At 39.0% G+C, this 22,260-nt stretch overlaps 1 protein-coding gene across 1 annotated transcript in view; it reads right to left on the reverse strand.

Annotated features, from left to right (window-relative positions):
* The window catches only part of USP12 (ubiquitin specific peptidase 12), a 109,048-nt gene that overhangs the window by 3,343 nt on the left and 83,445 nt on the right, over positions 1–22,260 (reverse strand). The window contains exons 4-8 of the mRNA XM_049867886.1: positions 19,172–19,401; positions 15,612–15,688; positions 15,405–15,488; positions 5,255–5,452; positions 1,479–1,557 (exon numbers count right to left, since the gene is read on the reverse strand). Of these exons, the coding sequence (XP_049723843.1) occupies positions 1,479–1,557; positions 5,255–5,452; positions 15,405–15,488; positions 15,612–15,688; positions 19,172–19,401 (668 nt within the window). The remainder of the gene's footprint in view (positions 1–1,478; positions 1,558–5,254; positions 5,453–15,404; positions 15,489–15,611; positions 15,689–19,171; positions 19,402–22,260) is intronic.

The following is a 22,260-nucleotide window of genomic DNA, read 5'->3' on the forward strand; positions in this document are numbered from 1 at the left end:
TGGAACTCTCGCACATAGCTGGTGGGGATGTAAAATGGTACAAACACTCTGGAAACATGTTGGGCAGAATTTTCTAAATATGAAGATACACCAACTTTTTTTTTTTTTTAATTGTACTTTAGATGAAGGTTTACAGAGCAAACTGTTTTGTGACACTGGTTGCCAACCCCATAACATGTCAACACTCTCCCGTTCTCGACGTTGGGTTCCCCATTACCAGCTTTCCTGTCCCCTCCTGCCTTCTCGTCCTTGCCCCTGGGCTGGTGTGCCCATTTAGTCTCGTTTCATCTTATGGGCCTGTCTAATCTTTGGCTGAAGGGTGAACCTCAGGAGTGACTTCATTACTGAGCTGTAAGGGTATTTGCAGTCCATACTCTCGGAGTTTTTCCAGTCTCTGTCAGGCCAGTAAGTCTGATCTTATTTTGTGAGTTAGAATTTTGTTTTACATTTTTCTCTACCTCTGAGCTGGTACCCTCTATGGTATACACTGACCCCTTCATCTATCAAATTCTACTCCAACGAATAGGTTAAAACATTTGAAAACCATTTTGGATCTACACAAATGTTAATTTCATATGGTCCAGCCTAATATATGCCCAAGAGAAATGAGAGCATAAGTCCAGCTAAAGGCATGTACAAGGAAGACCAAGGCAGTTTTACTCATAACGAAAAGCCAAATTTCTAATTTGGTGTATTCATACAATGGAAAACTACACAGTAATTATAAAGACCTATGAGTCGGAATTGACTTGACAGCAATGGGTTTACATTTTAATACTATTATAGACAAGAACTTATCTCACAGATACAATGCTGAGGGAAAAGCCCCTGACACAAAAGAAGTCCTAGTGTTTAAGTCCATTTATATTCAAGAATATCCCCGCACCCCCCCCCCAAATGAACCCATTGCTGTCTCATTGAGAATAGGCAAAATCAATCATGATAATAAAAGTAAAAATACTGAACTCCAAGGACAGAGGGAGAGAACTTTTTGAGGTACTGACCAGGAAGAGGAACAACGTAGCCTGCTGGGGGTTGAAAATGTTCTTGATTTGGATGGTGGATACAAGAGTGAGTGTGTGTGTGTGTGTGTGTGTGTGTGTATGTGTATGCATGCATGCATGGGCATGCGTGCACATGTAAAAATTTGAGTTGTTAAGATACGTATACTTTATTGTAGCATTATTACAGATCACACTTTTTTTTAATAATAATTTTTTTTTTTTTTTTTAATTGTACTGCTGTTGAAAGCTTTTCCTTGTTTATTCTAAATGGTAATGGTTAGATGACCATTCAAGCACTGGAGTTAGACATGAGGGAGCAAGAAGCAGGAATTAAACCAAACCTGAAGGCCTGGACATGTGTCTAATACATTTGTACCTGACATCACCTGTCAGGTAGAAATGAGAAGCTGTGAGAAACGTGTGAAGAGCAAAATACAAACAGCTTTAAAGAAAAATAAGAAACCAATGACTTACTTCTACAATGTCGTCATCAAACAACAACCAAAAATCATGACTCTTAACTATTGCAATATAATGGCCTCGATTGGGACCACTAAAACAAAAACAGAGAAAAGTTAATTCTGTACAGTGTTTATTAATACTCTTTTATGTCCCAAATCACATGTTGTACAGAGTAAAAAAAACTGAAACAGATAAAAACACCCCTTACCTATTCTTCCCCGCTCCCAGCCAAAAAAAGAGCAAGCCGTGCTAATTTGCACTGGCATCCAACTTTAAAATCAAATAACTAGTACTCTACTATGAAAGATAACAACTAGTATTCTACTTATATAAAATCCCTTATTGAATTGTATAGAACTAAATTTTGAAGAAATAATTAAAATTATTGTCTTCGTAAGACTTTTCAAATTATGTTTCTATAATACTGTTCAAATTTGCTTATATGAAAGATTTCAGTAATTCTTCTAGCTTATTTATTTATTTATTTTGGTCACAGCTTGAACATGCTCAGTTAAACTACAAAACAACAAATGTACAATTATTTCTAAGCCTCATCCCCTTGGTAATAGTTTCTTTTTTTTTTTTTCTTTAAGGAAAGATCCAACGTGATACTTGAAGAGACAAAGATATCAAATTAAACCCACGGTTCTGAAATCAAGATTGAACTTTGTAAACTTCTTTAAAAGTAAATGACACTTACCCAATAGTCAGTATCATCAGTGCTATCTATATTTAATTCTAAGCACCACAATTTATAATTGCCTCTGCATCTCACTTTAAACAAAGGTGGAATATAGAAATCTTCGTATGCATAAAAATTAAGGAAGGATTATTTCTTTTAAAAGAAACACTTTGCTTTATGAAAGGGCACGGCAGAGAGTTTATTATAAAGCATATATATAATTTTTATTAAATTATAATTCTATAATTATAACTATAATTACATTTTGCTTGCAATAGCTTTCAATAGATGCTCTTTAAGGTGAATACTATTCTAAAAGTAACAACCGCAGACGTTAGAATGAGCCACCTCCTATCATGTCTCATGTTTCTCAGATCCTTTATCCTGTGGTGACATGAGTATCTTAGGTGACAGAATGACATGAGTGCTTTATAAACTTTTCACTACAGAGAAAAACACCTCAAAACTCGGAAAAAAAAAAACTTTTAATGTGTAAATGAGTCTAATTTTCTCCATGTCTATAGGACTCATCTAGAGTCTTGTATTTCATAAGGAAGGAAATTTTAAAAAATCAAAGGGGATAAAAATAAAAAAAAATCACAGAAAGACTGAGAAATGGAAGCTGAGAGGGAGGAAGGAGGTGGGTAGGCTGAGGGCTGGTAGCTATAAGATGTGAAAAGTTAGGCAGTGTTTTCCTTTGGCACAGTTACTTTGAAGAATGGTAGACAAAAGTTAATTTCAGAAACTAATGATAAGAAGGGCTGAGGCTAATGAATCTGTTATCTAAGGACGTTGTTTATTAGGGATTTGCATTCTGAACATAAAACATGCTCAATTTGACATACAAGTGCCTAAAGTGTGCAAGTAACTGTGTTGGTTGCTGTGGGGATTAGAAAGAGACCCAACAGCTCCTGCCCTGAAAACACTTCCAGTACAGTAGGTAACTACACCAAAAATACAGTACAAGGCAGACTCTAGTGGAGCCACAGGGGCTGGCAAGTGGAGAGCCTTCATCTAGTGAGAGAGGAGGTTGGTTACACGATGGAGTTGGTGCCTGAGGTGAGCTTTAAGGATAATATTTAAAATTCGCCAAATATTTATTGGAGATCAACTATACACCAGACATTGGGAATACAAAATGAGTAAGTTGGACTGACACAGGCACGCTGAAAATGGGATTCCTCAAACAGTGAAGGGTGTAGGCAAATGTACACCCTCCATACTCTCCTATGAGACAGACCTACAAATAAATTCGATAAATACAACGAAACGAGGTTAATAAGTTATTTCCTGTCCTAAGCTCTCGTTCTCACAAGGGAGACAGACATATAAACTGGTAAATATGGGATAATACAATGCAGTCAGTTACAACCGGCACTATGCAAATACAGAGGAACAGCACCCTGGAGACGAAGGTCCACAGAAGAGCATCAAGGAAGACTTCCAGAGAGGTTTACAAATATACAAGAGAGGACAGGAAGAGGCATGAGACAGCTAGAGTGAACTGAAGGAAAAGGAGAAACTGAGGTGGAGGTGGGATCTAGAAGAACTGCTGTGAAGAACTCACCCTGAAATGAATTCCCACTCGTTAGACAGTGTGATCTGTGAGGGAAGTCAATAAACATCTCTGGGAAGTTTCATGCAGCAATTCTGACAGTTGACAAGATAGAGATAGACAGTGGGCAAGAGAACTGGACCATGTTTGTGAGAACATGCTATAAATAACTGACCCTGTGTCATGGCTGGGGGAGAATCAAGTGAGGCTGAGGAAAGGAGCTGGAAGGGGGAAGGGGCCACGGTGGTGCTCAGTGTCAGGACCTGAGAGCTCAAGACCCTGGGAGTAGAGCAATTCCAAAAGATCTGGCAAAAGTTAAGGAGATTATGACATCACCAAATTTGACGAGGCTAACGAATAGTAAAGTTAGGTGTTAGAAGGTAATGATTAAAACAGCAGCAGTGCAGTGATTCATATTTCCCTTTTAATCCTAATATTCCAGTGAGGTAGTTAATATTATTCAGTATACAGGAGGAAAAACTGACATTCAGGGAGTTATGTATGAAGTCACACTGCCAATATATGGCAGAAATGGACCCGAAACCCAGGTTTTTCCCCCGAGTCTGAAGCCTCAGGTCTGAGTTACTGTACCAAAGCTCCTTCTATTATCTGATACTGTTTCACTCCTTCAGATGTCATTACCCTTTTCTTAGAATGCTCCAAAATCTGGACGAGAAAGACGGCTGCTGAGAATAAGAGACACGGAGATGATGTTGGCACCGGTGGTGGAGGTTAGGGCTGTATGACATAAACTTCACTCTCGTCCAGTTTTCATCACATACTCTCAGCAGCAAGTTAGGGGGGGATAAAGATGAGAGAGCTACAAGTTCCCCGAAATCAGAGGAAAAAGCATGAGTGCCCTCTTTTACAATTACAAAGGAAACTCTGGGCAAAGGCTGACGACTGTCTGTTCCAAGTTTACATCTGGATGAGCCTTTGCAGATGCGATGCTCTTGCAGTTTGAGGATTCTCTTGAGATTGTATTTTATAAACTGAAATGCATGTGCACAGTCACAGAGAAGACGTGCGTGCAACGGTGGAAAGGGGGTGGGAGTAAGAGACCACGCTGAAGATGACCCACCAGTCAAATCAGAAGCCTGATCTTTGAAGATTATTTCCAAAGCTTTTCACAACCGTTAACACGATGAACGTATCCAATTAGCCTCAGGAATAATTAATTTTGCAAAATAAATTTAGGCAGCATCATTTTTACCAACAAAAACATAAGGGAGAAAAAAAAGAAAGAACTAATAAGCCTCCAAGTTCTAGATTTCAGATAAAGCACTCTTAAAGTAAAATTTAAACCGTAAGAATAAAAATCAAATCATGGCAATAAAGTATTTTAATATATAATATAAAAGTTTAGAGAAAGAAATGATAAAACATATTATGTCTGAAAAATCCAAAGTGAAATAAACTATCTTGAAACTAAAGCACTGAAGGATAAAGAACTTCTAGAAACACTACATTCAAACCACTCATTAACATACTGCATGCACACTGCTTTACTAACCGAGAAATTTCACTACAAGTCCCCAGAGTTGTAATTACCTTCCACAGTGAACCACGACAGCAACCAGGTCATACATTCTGTCAGGGTTGGTTGCATCTCCTGAAGTATTAAACAGACGAAGTTCTAACGGAAAAACTACCCGGTAAGAAAGTTTTGTGTATCGATGAAGTTGATCCATGTATTTAAATCTCTTCAGATGCAGAGCTAGAATCATGGGCAGCTTTTTAACTTTCATCCTATTAAAAATAAACATGAAAACAATATTTCATAAGACATCCACCGTGTCCCTAAAAGAATCATCCAACTTTAGAATATTCAATTAACAGTTAGTGGTCATTTTCCAAAGTCCGGGATTACTCAGTTTTGCGTATTTCTTGTATGAGCAGAGATGGAGGATTAAGCAACATTGTGAAGGTCTTAAGATGGTATACCCCCACCCCATGACACCCATCACCAACAAACTGCAGAATCCCACTCAGCGCCCTATGTGGCTCCAAAGCAGATGGAAGAGCATTGGTCCTCTGGCAAGAAACATTTCTTTTTGAAATACAGATCCCTTATGACACACTGAATAAATTCTTAGTGGTGAGCTGTATCAGTCAAGCAAAAGACGTATACCTCAGTATTAAGTACATTCGAAGGAACCCTAGTGGCGTAGTTGTTTAAGCGCTCGGCTGCTATCCAAAACCTCGGCAGTTTGAACTCACCGGCCTCTCTATGAGAGAAAGATGTGGTAGTCTGCTTCCGAAAAGATTACAGCCTAGGAAACCCTAGGGGCAGTCCTACTCTGTCCTATAGGGTCATTGTAAGTTGGAAACGACTCGGCGGCAATGTGTGTGCGCGTGCGCGTGTTCATGTGTGTAAGATACAACTGGTTCCTTGAAACAGCAAACTCTTCTGGATGTGAGTGGAGATAGAAATCTTTTCGTTTTTTAACCCATATGATTCGATAACAGATTAGGAGGCTAAAATGAGAGCATTAGAGACCACTCCACTACAGGTGTTTGCCAGAGATAACAGCTCCAAATTAACAATAATGACTACATGTGTCCCAGAAAGGGAACAAAATAATCTGGAAATTTAGGAGTTTAAATTGTTAATTGTGCCACACAGGCCACCATTCCCACTCCAAGTAATCTTTGTTATGTCCTCAGGTGCTCCTCCTCCCTGAGACCGCCTCTGCACTCCTACTTCACCTGACAAGCCCATTCTTCTTTCAAAGACGCAGTTAACGTAACTCTGGCACAATGGACTGCTCTCTTCAGTTCTCCAACAGCGGCTTTACAGAGTCCCTTAAATCTGCATAGTTCATTATGCTCTAAAACCCTTTAGTGACTTTGATCTTTCTCCTAAGCTTTGAACTCTTGGCAGGTAGAAACTGTTTCCTTAGTCTAACAGGCCTGGTACATGATAGATACTTGCTGAATGTTGCAAAATTTGTTTCTATACAGGTTAAGGGGAGTAAAACATTATTCATAAATTAAAAAAAAGAAATTTTCTAAGACACTGCCTCTAATGAAGTGCAGAAAACAAAATAACTTTACAGCATTATATGAAATCTGCATTCTATAGATCTTGAATGTGGTGGGTAGCTTATTATTCCCAAAATACTTATTATTCAACTCACCTGGCCTTTAAAAACTTATTAGCCAAAATAAATGTAAACATAAGTCATTCCAAAAAAGCAGTCTGGCAATATGAATTAAGAGCCTTTTTATAACCTTTAGTAGGAGTCCCTAGGTGGCGCAAACAGTTAAGCACTTGGCTACTAACCACTCAGGGGCACCTCTGAAGAAAGACCTGGCTATCTACTTCCAAAAAGCCATAGCCACTGAAAACCCTACGGAGCAATTTCTACTTTGAAACATATGGGATTACCCTGTTAATGGCAACTGGTTTTTGTGTGTGTGTTTTTTTACAACCTTTTATAATTGCATTTCTAGGAATGTAAACTAAAGTAACTCTAGAAGTGGATTTTTTTTTTTTACCTTAGAAATCATATATTTGAGATTATATACCAGTCTTTTTACGGTAACCAAAAACCAAACTCGTGCCCTTCAGCCCTACAAGAGCTCTGAGGCAGGTCAAACAAGACAAGCGTCTTGCTTCAGTCCTTCAGGCAGTTCCCTGACAGTTGAAAACGGGCACATACAACAATTTGCAAATGAAGTCAGCTCTGTTCATGGCCAATTCCAGGAGAGGGTAAGGCACAGGCAAGGAGAAAACCAAAGCTTTCTCACTGATTGTGTGTCATCTTTTTCTTAATTCAGCATTTCGCTTAATTGCTGTAACCCTTTCCCTAGTTTCCAGAGTTCTGATAAAGTTGTTTCTGCCAGTTTCTTTTTTTTTTTTTTTTAAGGGGGGCGGGTGTGTTTTTGTGAGAGGATGGTAGCATGACAGCTGCTCATACCAGCATCTTCTCTGAACCCCTCCCCTCAAATTCATTTCTGAGGCCAGCATAAGCCCAGTACCAAAACTTGATAAAAGTACTACCTGAAAAGAAAATTACACACCAATACCCCTTATGAATACAGGTGGAAAATCATCAACACAACACAGCAAGCTGAATCCAGCAATGTATCAGATCTACTGGGTCACGACACGATAGCTACACTAAACGACTTTTGAGAATTTTAAAAAATCAGTTTCTTTCTAAGAACCAGTAACTGTAAAGACGCCTTCATGTTCCTAAAATAACAAAGTAACCACGAACCTATAAGGGGCATTTAAAAAAATAAGTATGACATGTTTATCAAAGAAATTCCATTTCTCCTCCTAAAGAAAAATATCCCCACCCTCACCTAAGAAGTTTCCAGAACTTCTCTGAACATCTCTGCAGAACACATATGCTGACCAACAATATGATTTTTATAAACGAAAAGTATTTCATCATTAAAGCAGGACTGAGCAGATTACAGGTATTAATTTCCCAGCAAAAATTTACTACCCACACTATACACAAGGTTCCAAACTCAAATGACCAGAGGAGCCAATGTAATAAGAAGTGTTGGGAATTAGAGCAAATTAGGGAGCACATCCTTCCCATTTTTGGTCACATTCCCCAGAAGTGGACCCAGTGACAAAAGTCACGTGCATGGGATTTATTTAAGTAACGCTCGCCAGACGGGAAGTGAGGGATGCAAGAAAGGGAAGGGGAACAAGCCAAATAAGGGTCTAATCTCAAGCAAAATCTCACAGATGGTAGCTTCACCCTAGTCCCACAAACCCCGGAGTGTACGTTTCACCTCAGACTTCTCCCAACAAGGCAGATGGGCTTTTATGCCCTCTTCCCCAGCGGTCAGTCGTTGTTCAGACTTAGGAGAGGGGGAGAAATTCCGAGCAACCTTCTTTGCTAGTAGCCCAAGAGAGTCCTCCGAAAAGAGCCAAGAGGTGCTAGGCATCAGAAATGAAAGCCCTCCAAAGGACTGGGGGTGATACTGTCTGTGCCACCCCCTAACTAGAATGCCAACTATTGAGCTGCAGGCAATCAACACCATGACAGAATGCAAGCCCAGGATCTCAGTGCTGTCTGATCTTCAAAATAATTTTTAAGTAAAATTTCCTATTTTTATAAATTATGTAAGCCAAGCAAATAGGTTTACAGACTGAATTTGGCCCAGAGAGCACTAGTTTGCAATTTCTGCCCAGATGAATTTAATATCCCAGCCATAGGCACATAAGGACTAATTAACATCCTGTGATCATTAAGGTTGTGTGTCAACTTGGCTGGACCATGATTCTCAGTGGTTTGGCAGCTATGATGTAGTCTGGCAGTCATATAATGACTTGGTCACCTTCGTGACACGACTGGATATAACGTGATCACCTCCATGACGGGATATGCTAGGAGTAGCTAATCAGCTGAAAAGGAGTTTCCCTGGGGATGTGGTCTGCATCCAATATAGGTGAAATTTCTGGCAAAGCTCGTGGTCTTTTGCTCATTCTGGATTCTGCAGCTGGCTCCTGTTCATCTAACCTCTGGTTACTGGGACTTGAGCTAGCAGCTTGTCTGCCAATCTTGGGATTCATCAGCCTCCACAGTCGGTATCTCGGGTTCACCAGCTCCTGTGAGTCAGGAGAAGCCTCCAGCTTGACCCATGGATTAGGACTTACCAACCTCTACAACTGTGTGAGCCACTTCCTTGATACAAATCTCTCTATATATACGTGTGTGTGTGTGTGCGTGTGCATGTGCGTGTGCATATGGAAAAGTCCTGACCACACAGAAGAGCTTCAGGCTAAATTCCATGCCCTTATAAACTGTAAGATAAATAAGAATTAACTGTGGCAAACTTAAATGGTGGTGAAACGGGAATATAATTCTATGATTGGGTGTAAGGAAAACACTAAGGTGACTAACCAAGATATAAGCAATGGGAGGAAATTAAGACAAGATAACACAACTCAATATCCAGCAATGTGATGAGGAGCCGTCACTGATACAGATGAGGCCCATGGAATACCCCGATGAGTAGATGGAAAACAGTATTAAACAATCTCTAGAGATTCAGGCAGATATGCAGCCAGTCTGCATCAACTTGTCAACAGACTGTAAGGACCTGGCCAACAAGAAGTACAAATCAGATTCAGTAGGATCCTAATAGGGGTGTGTGCGGGGAGCGGGGGGGATGGTGGTTGGAGATGTTGACTATAACAAGGCAAATCCCTATTGCTGAGAAGATTTTGATATGATATTATAGGAGTGACCATGACCAGGACATGGGTGCAGAGGAATAAGATATGGATCTATTATGAAAACAGAACAAAAGGTAAGGACTTGATCTCAGGAACAGGAAGAACTCCAGCTGTTGAACCCAGAGTACATACTCTGAGGTGGACATATGGCCATAACAACTTGATGTGGGGTCACCTGGGCATTGCCTTGGTGCTTCTCCAATGCCTTATGAAGATGGGGTTGGTCTCAGGTGTGGGCTAAGCCTGCATATGGAGTAAATGGAGAGTAAACAACTGCTGTGGAGTCGATCCCAACTCATAGCGACCCTGTAAGACAGAGTAGAAACTGCCCCATAGGATTCCCAAGGCTGAAATCTTTACAGAAGCAGACTGCCACATCTTTCTTCCACGGAGCGGCTGGTGGGTTCAAACTACTGACCTTTTGGTTAGCAGCTGAATGCCTCACCACTGCACCACCAGGGTTCCTTAAATGGAGAGTAAAGGAAGGAAAGAGAGAGGAAGGCTGGGGCTCGGTTCCCAGCCCACTGTCACTAATCCTCAGAGTCCACACTAAGTAAGAGGAGTGACAGAGATTTTGCCCCCCAGCCCCACTGCCCCCCCAAAAGGAGAATACTACCCGAAACAAAGACACAATCCTTTCCTTTTCTAATTCCCCAGGAACATCACCCCGCCTTTTTTTTTTTTTTTTTTAATTTTTATTGTGCTTTAAGTGAAAGTTTACAAATCAAGTCAGTCTCTCATACAAAAATTTATATACACCTTGCTATGTACTCTTAGTTCCTTTCCCCTTAACGAGACAGCAACACTCCTTCTCTCCACTCTCTATTTCCGTGTCCATTCAGCCAGCCCCTGGCCTCCTCTGCCCTCTCATCTCCCCTCCAGACAGGAGACACCCACATGGTCTCATGTGTCTGCTTGATCCAAGAAGCTCACTCCTCACCAGTATCATTTTCTATGTTATAGTCCAGCCCAATCCCTATCTGAAGAGTTGGCTTTGGGAATGGTTCCTGTCCTGGGCTAACAGAAGATCTGGGAACCATGACCTCTGGCGTCCTTCTAGTCTCAGTCAGAACATTAAGTCTAGTCTTTTTTACAAGAATTTGAGGTCTGCATCCTGTTGCTCTCCTGCTCCCTCAGGGGTTCTCCGTTGTGTTCCCTGTCAGGGAAGTCATCAGTTGTAGCCGGGCACCATCTAGTTCTTCTGGTCTCAGGATGATGTAGTCTCTGCTTTATGTGGCCCTTTCTGCCTCTTGGGCTCGTAATTACCTTGTGTCTTTGGTGTTCTTCATTCTTCTTTGATCCAGGTGGGTTGAGACCAATTGATGCATCTTAGATGGCCGCTTGCTAGCATTTAAGACCCCAGATGCCACTCTTCAAAGTGGGAACAGAATGTTTTCTTAATAGATTTTATCATGCTGATTGACTTAGATGTCCCCTGAAACCATGATCTCCAAACCCTCGTCCCTGCTACGCTGGCCTCTGAAGCATTCAGTTTATTCAGGAAACTTCTTTGCTTTTGGTTTAGTCCAGTTCTGCTGACCTCTCCTGTATTGTGTGCTGTCTTTCCCTTCACCTAAAATAGTTTTTATCTACTATCTAATTAGTGAGAACCCCTCTCCCTCCCTTCCCCGCCCCACTCTTGTAACCGTCAAAGAATATTTTCTTCTCTGTTTCAACTATTTTTTGAGTTCTTATACTAGTGGTCTTATACAATATTTGTCCTTTTGCAACTAATTTCACTTAGCATGATGCCTTCCAGGTTCCTCCATGTTATGAAATGTTTCACAGATTCCTCACTGTTCTTCATCGATGCGTAGTATTCCCTTGTGTGAATATCCCATAATTTATTTATCCATTCATCTGTTGATGGGCACCTTGGTTGCTTCCAGCTTTTTGCTATTGTAAACAATGCTGCAATGAACATAGGTGTGCATGTATCTGTTCACGTAAAGGCTCTTGTTTCTCTAGGATATATTCCAAGGAGTGGGATTGCTGGATCACATCGTACTTCTATTTCTAGCTTTCTAAGGAAGTGCCAAATCGAGTTCCAAAGTGGCTGTACCATTTTACGTTCCCACCAGCAGTGTATAAGTGTTCCAGTCTCTCCACAGCCTCTCCAACATTGATTATTTTGTGTTTTTTGGATTAATGCCAGTCTTGTTGGAGTGGGATGGAATATCACTGCAGTTTTGATTTGCATTTCTCTAATGGCTAATGACTGACATCACTCCAGTTCTACCCATATGCTGTTCATCCTCCCACTGGATAAAAGTATATGAATTGTTCCGTCCACATTTCCCAGACTGAAATTCTTCCTAAGCTGTGATACAGCTCATAGATGAGCTATAAAAGAGCAGCTGATATGCCAATAAATTCTGGAAAAAGCTAGGTGAAAAAAGGTAATTATTTTCTATTCTGTGTTTTTTTTCATAGTCTACAATACGAAATACGACTAAGAGGACATTTTATTATGTGGCAAATTAATTTTATCATGGAATATTTTTTTGTGTGGCACATTATTAACATTTCTAGAAATTGTTCTTCAGTGTTCCCAGATAAAAAGCTTTTTAGGTAAAACTGATTTTTGTTTCTTTAATAAGAACTATGATCTGTATAAAGAGCCCTGGTGGCACAATGGTTAACCATCTGGTTACTAGCTGAAAGGTTGGTGGTTTAAACCCACCCATTAACTCCACAGGAGAAAGACGTGGTGACCTGCTCCTGTAAAGATTAGAGCCTAGGAAACTCTATGAAGCAGTTCTACTCTGTCACATGAGGTTGCTATGAGTTGGAATCGACTTGACGGCACCTAAATACATGATCTATATATTCAACACAATCTTGTTCTCTTATTCTAAGACTAGAACTACAGATTTTGAGGGCTGGTAAGAACTATAGAAGTCAATAATCCAAGTGAGGTCCGAAAACATGAAGTAACTTGCTCAAGTCCACACCGTAAGGTATCAGAAGAACTGACACTACATCCCAGTGGGAAATACACAGTTTCTGTATAGTTGCTGCCCATGAACGTACACATTATTTATCCTACAGAAACACTCTAACAAAGTGTCCAAAAATAGATGGTGTATGTGTGTACACAGATACACTGTGTGTACATACACAAAAATGCTTATCAAAGCATTGTTTATAAAAGCAAAAAAATAAGAACATCTAAATGTCTAAAAGAGGGTTGGCAGGTTACTATACGTCAATACAGAAGAATACCACCACACAGCATCTCTTAAGAACGATGTAAAAGTGTATCCTCATTGACATGCAATTTACTGAGTGAAAAAAGTTACGAAATTGTATACAAAGTTTGATTCCATTTGTGGAATTATATGTGTACATACATATGCATTTAAATCTAAGACATATACAAAAAGGTTAACAATACTTTTGTGAATGTTGTTGTTAGTTGCCATTATGTCAATTCTGACTCAGGGTGACCCCATGTGTGCAGAGTGGAGCTACTCCATAGGGTTTTCAAAGCTGTGACCTTTCAGAAGCCTGTCTCCCAAGGTGCCTCTGGGTGGGTTTGAACGACCAACCTTTTGGAGTCTACCGCTCAAACGTTTGTGCCACCCAGGGACACCTGCTTTTGAAAATAGTGATTCTTCATTTATTTATATTCTTACCTGTGTTTTCTAATTTCATTACAAAGAACATATACTCCTCATATAATTTAATAAAAGATCTAATATTAAATAGAATAGTAAAATCTCATGGATGTATGCAAAACAAACAGCTCAATTTTGTAGACAACTGCCAATAGCCCACGTATGATTATTTAACTGTTTGTTATTCCATGTGAAGAGTGGCTTACGTTTTCATTCACAGATGGGTCAGTAAAGTTTGCAAGTTGCTTCCCTCTTAGCAAACACTTAATCCTTGACTTCTTCTTCCTTAACCAAGAGTCTTAGGTGCTTTCTACAAAAGTTTCAGGATTAATTTCATAATCTGCCCCTATGCAGATCAAACTTATCTGAGCTATTCCCATCATCTGCACTAACAGAAGGAAATAGTGAACAATCTGTTTTGATTACTTGTATCCATTACCCAAAAGACCTCCCTTCCTAGTAGATATGCCTGTATCCGAAACAAAACAAAAAGATAACCATTTAAAAATCTGAGCTCTTCCCTCCCCTTTATGAACAATTCAGTTCAGAAACCATTAGATGGGGTCCCATAAGGCAGCCATCTGTGCAGGCGGGAGCGGGGGCAAAAAGAGGACATCTGTGATAAATAGAATGCATATGTGTATGTGCAGCGCAGGGAGCAGGCTGGGAGAGTGCAATTGGTTACACACAGGAGCAGTGACCCAAAAAGTAAATAGAGTAAATACAGTGGTGATAATGGCATTCAACTTTTACTGTCAGAGAAGGCAGGCACAAATATGAAATGGGAGAAAACTAGAATGAACTCTATGGTATAGGCTGAAACTAGATACATCACCATGAATTCATGGTTTTTGGATGGATGGATGGATGATGGATGGACTGACGGATGGACGGACGGAGAGATGGAGAGGGAGAGAGAGAAAGGGAGGGAGGAGAAATACATGCGGATGTAAATGTGTGTGCATATATATGTACATATACACACACACATATCCCCTAGCTCTGTTCACTAAGGGACTTGACAATAGAAACATCCCAACAGCAATGCACACCTACACCCAGATCCTGGTATCAAGATCATTAAACTCAAGAAAAGGCCAAGGAACCATTCCAGATTGAGAAAACTAAAGGAGCATGAACTGTGAATGTACCATGTGATTCTGGACTGGAACCTTTTTCTACAAAGAACATTATTTGGACAACTGGTGACCCTTAAATACAGTCTGAGGATTAGATAATAGTAAAGTGTTAATGTTAATTTCCTGATTTTGATGGATATGATTACACAGAAAAATTTCCTGGTTTATAAGCAATGCATACTAAGATATCTGGGAACCACTGGGCAACATACCAGTGACTTACTTTCAAATGCCTTAGGGGAAAAAAGCACGTTTTGTTCTGTTTGTGATTGTTCTGAAATAAAACGTGCAATAATAGTAATAATGATGACGGTTCCATTCCCTGACAACAAAACCTAGTCGTCATAACAACACACTTGGAGAAGGTATGAAACCCTAGGTGGGGACAGCAGAAACCACAGTGAGGGGTACACTTGCTCCTCTCGCCCATTCTTGAAAAGAAAAAATGTTTACACAATCACAAAATCTCAAAGACAAGTATTTTAACTGTATTGGTTTATGATTATGAAACAGTCGTTAAATGCAGAAAATCACCTGAGGGTCCAGAGTCTTTGTAACAAGAGCTTCAAGGAGAATATCATTTATCTCCTAACTATTTAATGAGTCTTAACTGTGATAAAATTAAGAATTTTTACTTAATATCAATTTTTATAAATGACTTTCAGCTAGAAAAGCTCATCAACAACATCTATTGCCAAAGAGTCACTAAAAAAATTCAAGAATCACCAAATTACCGTTTGTGTGCTTCCTGTTTGCTGCGACACTCTTCACAGTAGTATTTGTACTCACTGCATAGAGTTTCTGTGTTGCTAAAACCCCTGTGTAAACGTCAAAATAAATTTATTTTGTATACACCACAAAAAATAATCATGTATTCATTTAAAAATATTCTAAACCAAAGACAATCATTAAGTTGCAAAAATAAACAATTCCATAAATACCTTAAGCAGTGAGTAATTGATGTGTTTTGTTCCACGTCAACAGAAAGGTCTAAAAAATCTTCATCTTTGCTGCTTATCTGTAAAAATAAGGACTTATCTTTGATTTCTTCAACTTTTAGGAAGCCGCTATTCCCGTTGACAGGGATATCATTCTCTGGCTCTCGTGGCATCTCGCACTGACCAACACCATAGCACACTATACTGGAACTGCCCCGTTTCTTGTTGGTTCGTCTTCACTAGCCTATGAGCATCTTGAGATCAGAGACTATGCCTTAATCATCTTCTATCACCTTCTACTACTCATCTTCTACCTACTATAATTGGTACTCAAGTATTTGTGTGACACTGGACGAAGAAATATTCACTCTTGAGATATCCTGGATTTCATCCCTCCAGGTTAGTTTGATAAATTACATTGATACTCATGATCATTTCCTGAATCTGCATAATGATGGCTTCGATTCTGAGGAAACAGTCTCAATTCATACCCTTAATTTTTGACAGATTATCTGCAAATGTATATGGCAGGCCAAAGGATGACCTAGCAAAAAATGGGTGAAATGATCATTATCCATTCATTACAAATCAAATTAATAAATATTTAAGCACTAGGTACAAGAAGGGATGGTATCACTTTCTCCTTCAAAAATTTCAAGGCCCACCCTCCACCATTCCCAGTCTACAAAATAAACTTCAAAGGCCTTAGCACAGCATCCCAAAGGCCTCCACATTAGGTTCCCCAAACCTACCTTTCCAATATTGCCTATTACTGCATCTCTCAGAATGCTAATAAGCAAACTCAGCTACTTTTTGTTTCATTGAAGAACACTGTATTATACAATTCTGACATCTTCTAATACAAACCAAATTCTGTAACAAACATCGAGGAACTGCCAAATTCTGATTACCCTACATTTCAAGTTGGCGTACTGCTCTAATAATAAATAGGCCAACACATTTCCTAAGGCCTCGAATTCAGTTATGACAAAATTTTATTATTTAACTAACTACAAAACTAAACAACTCACATTAAAATAATAATTGGAGTTGATTAGACTGAAATAAGATGAGTGCTAGCCCAATTTCCTAAAGCAAACATTGCCCAGTCCAGCCATTACCGCAATTAACTGATGGCTGGGGAAAAGAACCAGAACACAAACAAAAGACATCCTTCCTCTAACCTGGAAACATCTTCACAGGCTGCTGTTACGTACTTAAGTACTCAGTCATACCTCTTTCACTTGACCTGATTAAGGTTTACCACTAAGAATTTACTCAGAAAAAGGAATTTTATTTATTTATTGGTACCGTGCCCTTCATTAACTGAAATTACACTATTGACAGTAATCATTTGGCAATCATTTTGCTCACCGGGGTGGGGTTATGGCTTGCTTGTATTTAAAGAGCATAATCATTTTATTCATGGTTGAACCTCTCCTCCCCTCAAAAGAATCATCATTTGCTTAAAAGGAAAAAAAACAAAACCCGTTCCTTATTAGTCTCTGTCAGTGTACCTGTATTGATTTAGTCAGTCATGTGGACTGCGTTATTCTTCCAAACACCCATACAACATTTCTGTTGCCTTTCTTGCTAGTGAACACTTTTCCAATGACTATGCTATTTTCATATATTATTGTTATGGATTGAACTGTGTTCCCTCAAAATATGTGCTGTAAATCCTAACCCCTATACCTCTGGTTTTGGAGCCCTGGGTGATAGAGTGGTTAAGAGCTTGGCTGCCAACCAAAAGGTTAGCAGTTTGAATCTACCAGCCGTTCCTTGAAAATCCTATGGGGCAGTTCTACTCTGTCCTATAGGGTCCCTCGGAGTTGACTCAATGGCAATGGGTTTGGTTTTTCGGTATACCTGTGGTTATCCCATACGGGAATGGGTTTTCTTTGCTGTGTTAATGAGACAGTGTAGGGTGTGTCTTGAGTCAGTCTCTTTTGAGATACAAAAAGAGCAGATTACACAAGGAAGCAAGATAGCAAAGATGAGGGGAAGATAGAGGCCCACACCCACATGAAGATCACCAAGGAACTGAAAAACAGAAGCTGAAAAGAGACAAGGACCTCCTCCCAGAGCCCACAGAGAAAGAAAGCCTGTGCCTAGAGCTGGTGCCCTGAATTTAGACTTCTAGCCTCTAAACTGTGAGAAAATAAGTCTGTTTGTTAAAGCCACCCACTGTGGTATTTCTTTTATAGCAGCACTAGATAACTAAGACAGTTATTAAAAACTAGTAGTAAAACCATCATGTAGTAAAGACTGGACCAAGCAAAAACCATCAATCAACACCGAATCTTGGGGAAGATTTTGATGAATAGCAGGGTATTTGCATAGTGGTAAAGGAGCCCTGGTGGCACAATGGTTAAGTGCTCGGCTGCCAACCTAAAGGTTGGAGGTTGGAGCCCACCTGCTGTTCTGTGGGACAAAGGTGTGGCAGTGTCCTCCCATAAAAGTTACAGCCTTGAAGACTCTATAGGGCAGTTCAACTCTATAGGATCACTAAGAGTCAGCATCAACTCAATGGCATTGGGTTTGGTTTTTGGTTTTTAAAGACTTGCCTACTAGTTGCAAGAGGATTAAAAACCAGCAATTTTAAAGCAGAGAAACTGAACAACACCGTGACCCAGTGATCAACATGAATCTCACCAATGAGGGGCAGAGAGACCCTGTGTGTTACGACATGATACACAGAAAAGGACACAACATCGACTCGCAGTATGTCAGCTGAGAATGCATGACCGGCAACCAATCAGGAGGAAACATCAGACCAACTCGATATGAAGAAAGTGCACAAAAGGGCAGGGGGCTGTATTCTCAAAAAACATAAATGTCATAAAAGACAAAAATAGGCTAAGGGAATGTTCTAGATTAAAACAGGTTAAAGAAGCATAATAACTAGAAGCAATGCCCAGTTCTAAACTGGGTTCTGTACTGAAGGGGGAATGAGGGAGGGCTTTACTGGTTCAAGTGATAAAATTGGATAATGGATACTTAATTAGGTAAGCATTTGTTCAATCTTTCATTCCTTAAGTGAGAAACGAGCTAACAGGGTAAAATATAAGAGAAATACCAGGTTATCTGACCCCATGCATAAGCAATTTTCCCACTGCTCATCTACAGAGTATCCAGCAAGTAAATACTTTCTCCTCCTTGAGTGTGGGCAGTATGCTTTAGTTTTTACTCCAGCAATGAACACTAAATATAATTGTGGGAAAAGGAAAAACAAATCAATATGCCTACCTGACCAGAAGGCTCCTGTGAGCTTACCCAAGACATACAATTTCACACCATGGCTCTACGGCCTCCAAAAATTAAAACAAAATCAAAGAGTTCAAGCTGCAGTAAGTATCGTTTTTCACCTCAGGTATTCATTGTCAATAAGCAGCATTACTAAAAAGTGCAGATAGAGCCATTTCTAAGGAAGAGTACATCTTTAACATTTATATACTGTATCTAAGAACTATAACTTGCATGTTCATCTCTCAAACTGTCATCAAAGAACTTTTAATATAACAAATTATATTTTTCTACATAAAATTTTATGGTATACTTACAGTTTCACAAGTAAGACATCTGGTTTCATTAGTTAATGTTCCCTGAAAAATCTCGTGAACCCACGTTGGGTCTGGTGTGCTGTTATTGTTTTCACTGTCGATGTTACCATTAGGTAAGCGGCCATTTTGTTTTTCCTGCTTTCTTTCTTCTTGTAAAATATCAGCAATTGTATTTAATAGGTAATTTAAGAATTCATGGGCATCTTGCTGCATGTAGTTGTCAAAAAGCTCTAAAAATTAAAAACACCATTAGATAATTTGGAATTAATAACTTCAAATAAACAAAAAAAATTTTTAAATTATCTAGTATTCTGTTAGAACTTAATACGAATGTTTGATAACGCAGGTAATGTCTAAGAAATAGATAACTTTCTCATCTAAAAAATTATGGCTGAATTTGAGGGAAAGTTAGGATGAAGAACACTAAATAGTCCATGAAAAAGGGGCAAAATATACTCTCACACATTTCTATGAAAGATATCGGGAAGACAAGAAACACTGATTTTTACTAGTTCATTTAATCTATTATTATACAAATATTGCAAGATGGCAAATTTAAAAGCAGAACTTTTGGTCAACCTCTTGCCAATAATGCCTAGTTAGCTGGTTAAGAATCACACAGAAAGTTTGTTAAAAGTATAAATCACTGGGCCATACATCCTAGAGACTGTGATTTAGTAGATCAGGGTGAGGCCAGGAACCCAGGGTTTTCAAAGCTTCTCCAGGTGATTCTGATGTACAATCAAGATTCACAATATACCGTGTTTTTATGCAAATAACGTGTTATATGCTTTTTGCCACCCATGCAACCCCTGTGCTGTTTTCATAAGTACGCTATGCTATGCATCATGTATATGAGCATGTTATTTACATGGGTATGTTATTTGCTAAAAAAAAAAAAAAAAATATGGTAATAGTATCAGGTAGTATTTACTTAATCCTGAAAATTTCTAAGGTCCCTTCCAAATGTGAGATTTTATAACTCCATGAAACACTGCATGTAATTTTACAAATGAGTAAATTTAATAGAAATACCAATAGCTAACATTAAGCGTACCCTGCATGGCATCACACAGCCCCGCGAGAACAGTGTGAAGACTTTAGAGGCAGGATCTCATTTGATTCTGTAAACAATCCTGTGATACTGTTATTAGCCTTACTTTACTGACGAGGAACCTGGATCAGAAAATATTAAATCACACCGCGAGGAAACGGCAGAGCCGGGATTCAAACCAAGCAGGTTGATTCCACCGTGCTACAAAGCAGCACGTCCATTGAGCACACAAATTAAACTGGGATACCTAAAAGGTAATGGATTATTTAATAAACTCATTGTGAAAAACTACCTATTTAGGAATTTTTTAGAACTTTCATGTACATTTAGTAAATTCCACAAAAAGTATCATAAAAAAACCAAATTCACTGCCTTCAAGTCAATTCCAACTATAGGACTAAGTAGAATTGCCCTATAAGGTTTCCAAGGAGTAGCTGGTGGATTTGAACTGCCAACCTTTTGGTTAGCAGCCAAGCCTTTAAACTTCACCACCAGGGCTCCGGAAAGAGTACAGTTAACATTATTAAAAAGAAAGCTGACAAATTCAGAAGAAAATTTAGGGAAAGTTTTCCAAGACAAAAAGGAATAAAATAAACTACACTTTGGAAGAACTACAATATGGCTGCATAAAGTTAAGCATTAAAAAAAAAAAAAAAAAGTTAAGCATTAGGAATCATAAAATTAACCTGAAAATCACTAATATCTTCAACATATAAAGAGCTCGTACAAAAGAGAACAACACAAAGTGGGCAAAGGACTTGAAATTCACAATTTATAGAAAAAGAAATTCAAAAGGTTATGAAAAAACATGAGAATAGTCATCAAAAGGTCTTGATTTTCCTTTATGTAAAATGGGTTATCCTCTTCCTTGGAATGCAAAGTTATTGTAAAAATAAAATGGGAACCAGTGAAAGCACCTACTGGGAGGTGTAGTAAAAGAAAATAAAGAAGAATGTTTTTAATAGTGGTGTCAAAAGAAGCTTATTAAAAAGCTTCCCATTTAAGGTATGGTTGCTACAGCCAGACTGTCTAGATTTGATTCTGGTTCCAATTAGATGCATGTCCTTCACTTGACCTCCCTGCGCCACCATTCCTCACCAGAAAAACGGGCTAATAGTAGTTCCTGCCCCGCTGGGTTGTTATGAGAGTTAAAAGTGCTTAGAACAGAACAGTGTAAGTGCTCAAAGATCATGAGCCCTCACTGCTATTATTACTGTTATTAAACAGAACACACACACACACACACAAAACCCAGAAGTCATAAAGAAAAAGGCTGACCACATAAAAATTAAGAATTTTTGTATGGCAAAAATGCCATAAATGAAGACACGTAATGAGCTAGGACCATCCAGCTATGATTATCCAGAGTACACAGAGCCTTAATATCTCGAATATTCAAAGAAACCCTTTACAAAACATGAAAAGGAAACCCAACCAAAAAATTAGCAAAGAGAAACAAACAGGCAATTCAAAGAAGAAATACAAATGACCAAATAACATACCACAAGTGATCAGAAATGTAAATCACAACAATGACATCATTTCTGCCCCTCACTTTTGCAAAACAGAAATGAGAGTGCCCAGTGTTGTGCTGAGCGTGGGGAGAGGGCACTGTCACCCACTGTTGTTGGTGCCTAACCTGCTATGGCATGCCTTGGTCCTGCCTGGCTGAGAATGCAACTTAGTTCTTCTCCTAGATGTCAATCCCAAGTAAATGTCTGTACAAGTACTAAAACGAGTGTGCACACAGCCACTCATTTACAGTACAAAAGTCTGAAAACATCCTATTTATGAGAACAGCTGATTTAAATTATGGTGTAATTTTGTTATGGAACACTGCACAAATAGTTAAAAAGGAAGTAGTTCTGAATGAACCAACACAGTAATAGTTCCAAGATATTAAGTGAAAGAATCAAGGGTGCAGTATGTGTAGTAAAATCCCATTTTTACCTAAAACAAACAAGAATAGTAACAACAACAATGACAAAAACTCCACAAAATATAACTACAGTTTTCTATATTGCTGTTGTTGGCT

The sequence above is a fragment of the Elephas maximus genome, chromosome 23, assembly GCF_024166365.1.
Source record: "Elephas maximus indicus isolate mEleMax1 chromosome 23, mEleMax1 primary haplotype, whole genome shotgun sequence".
Classification (NCBI taxonomy): Eukaryota; Metazoa; Chordata; class Mammalia; order Proboscidea; family Elephantidae; genus Elephas; species Elephas maximus.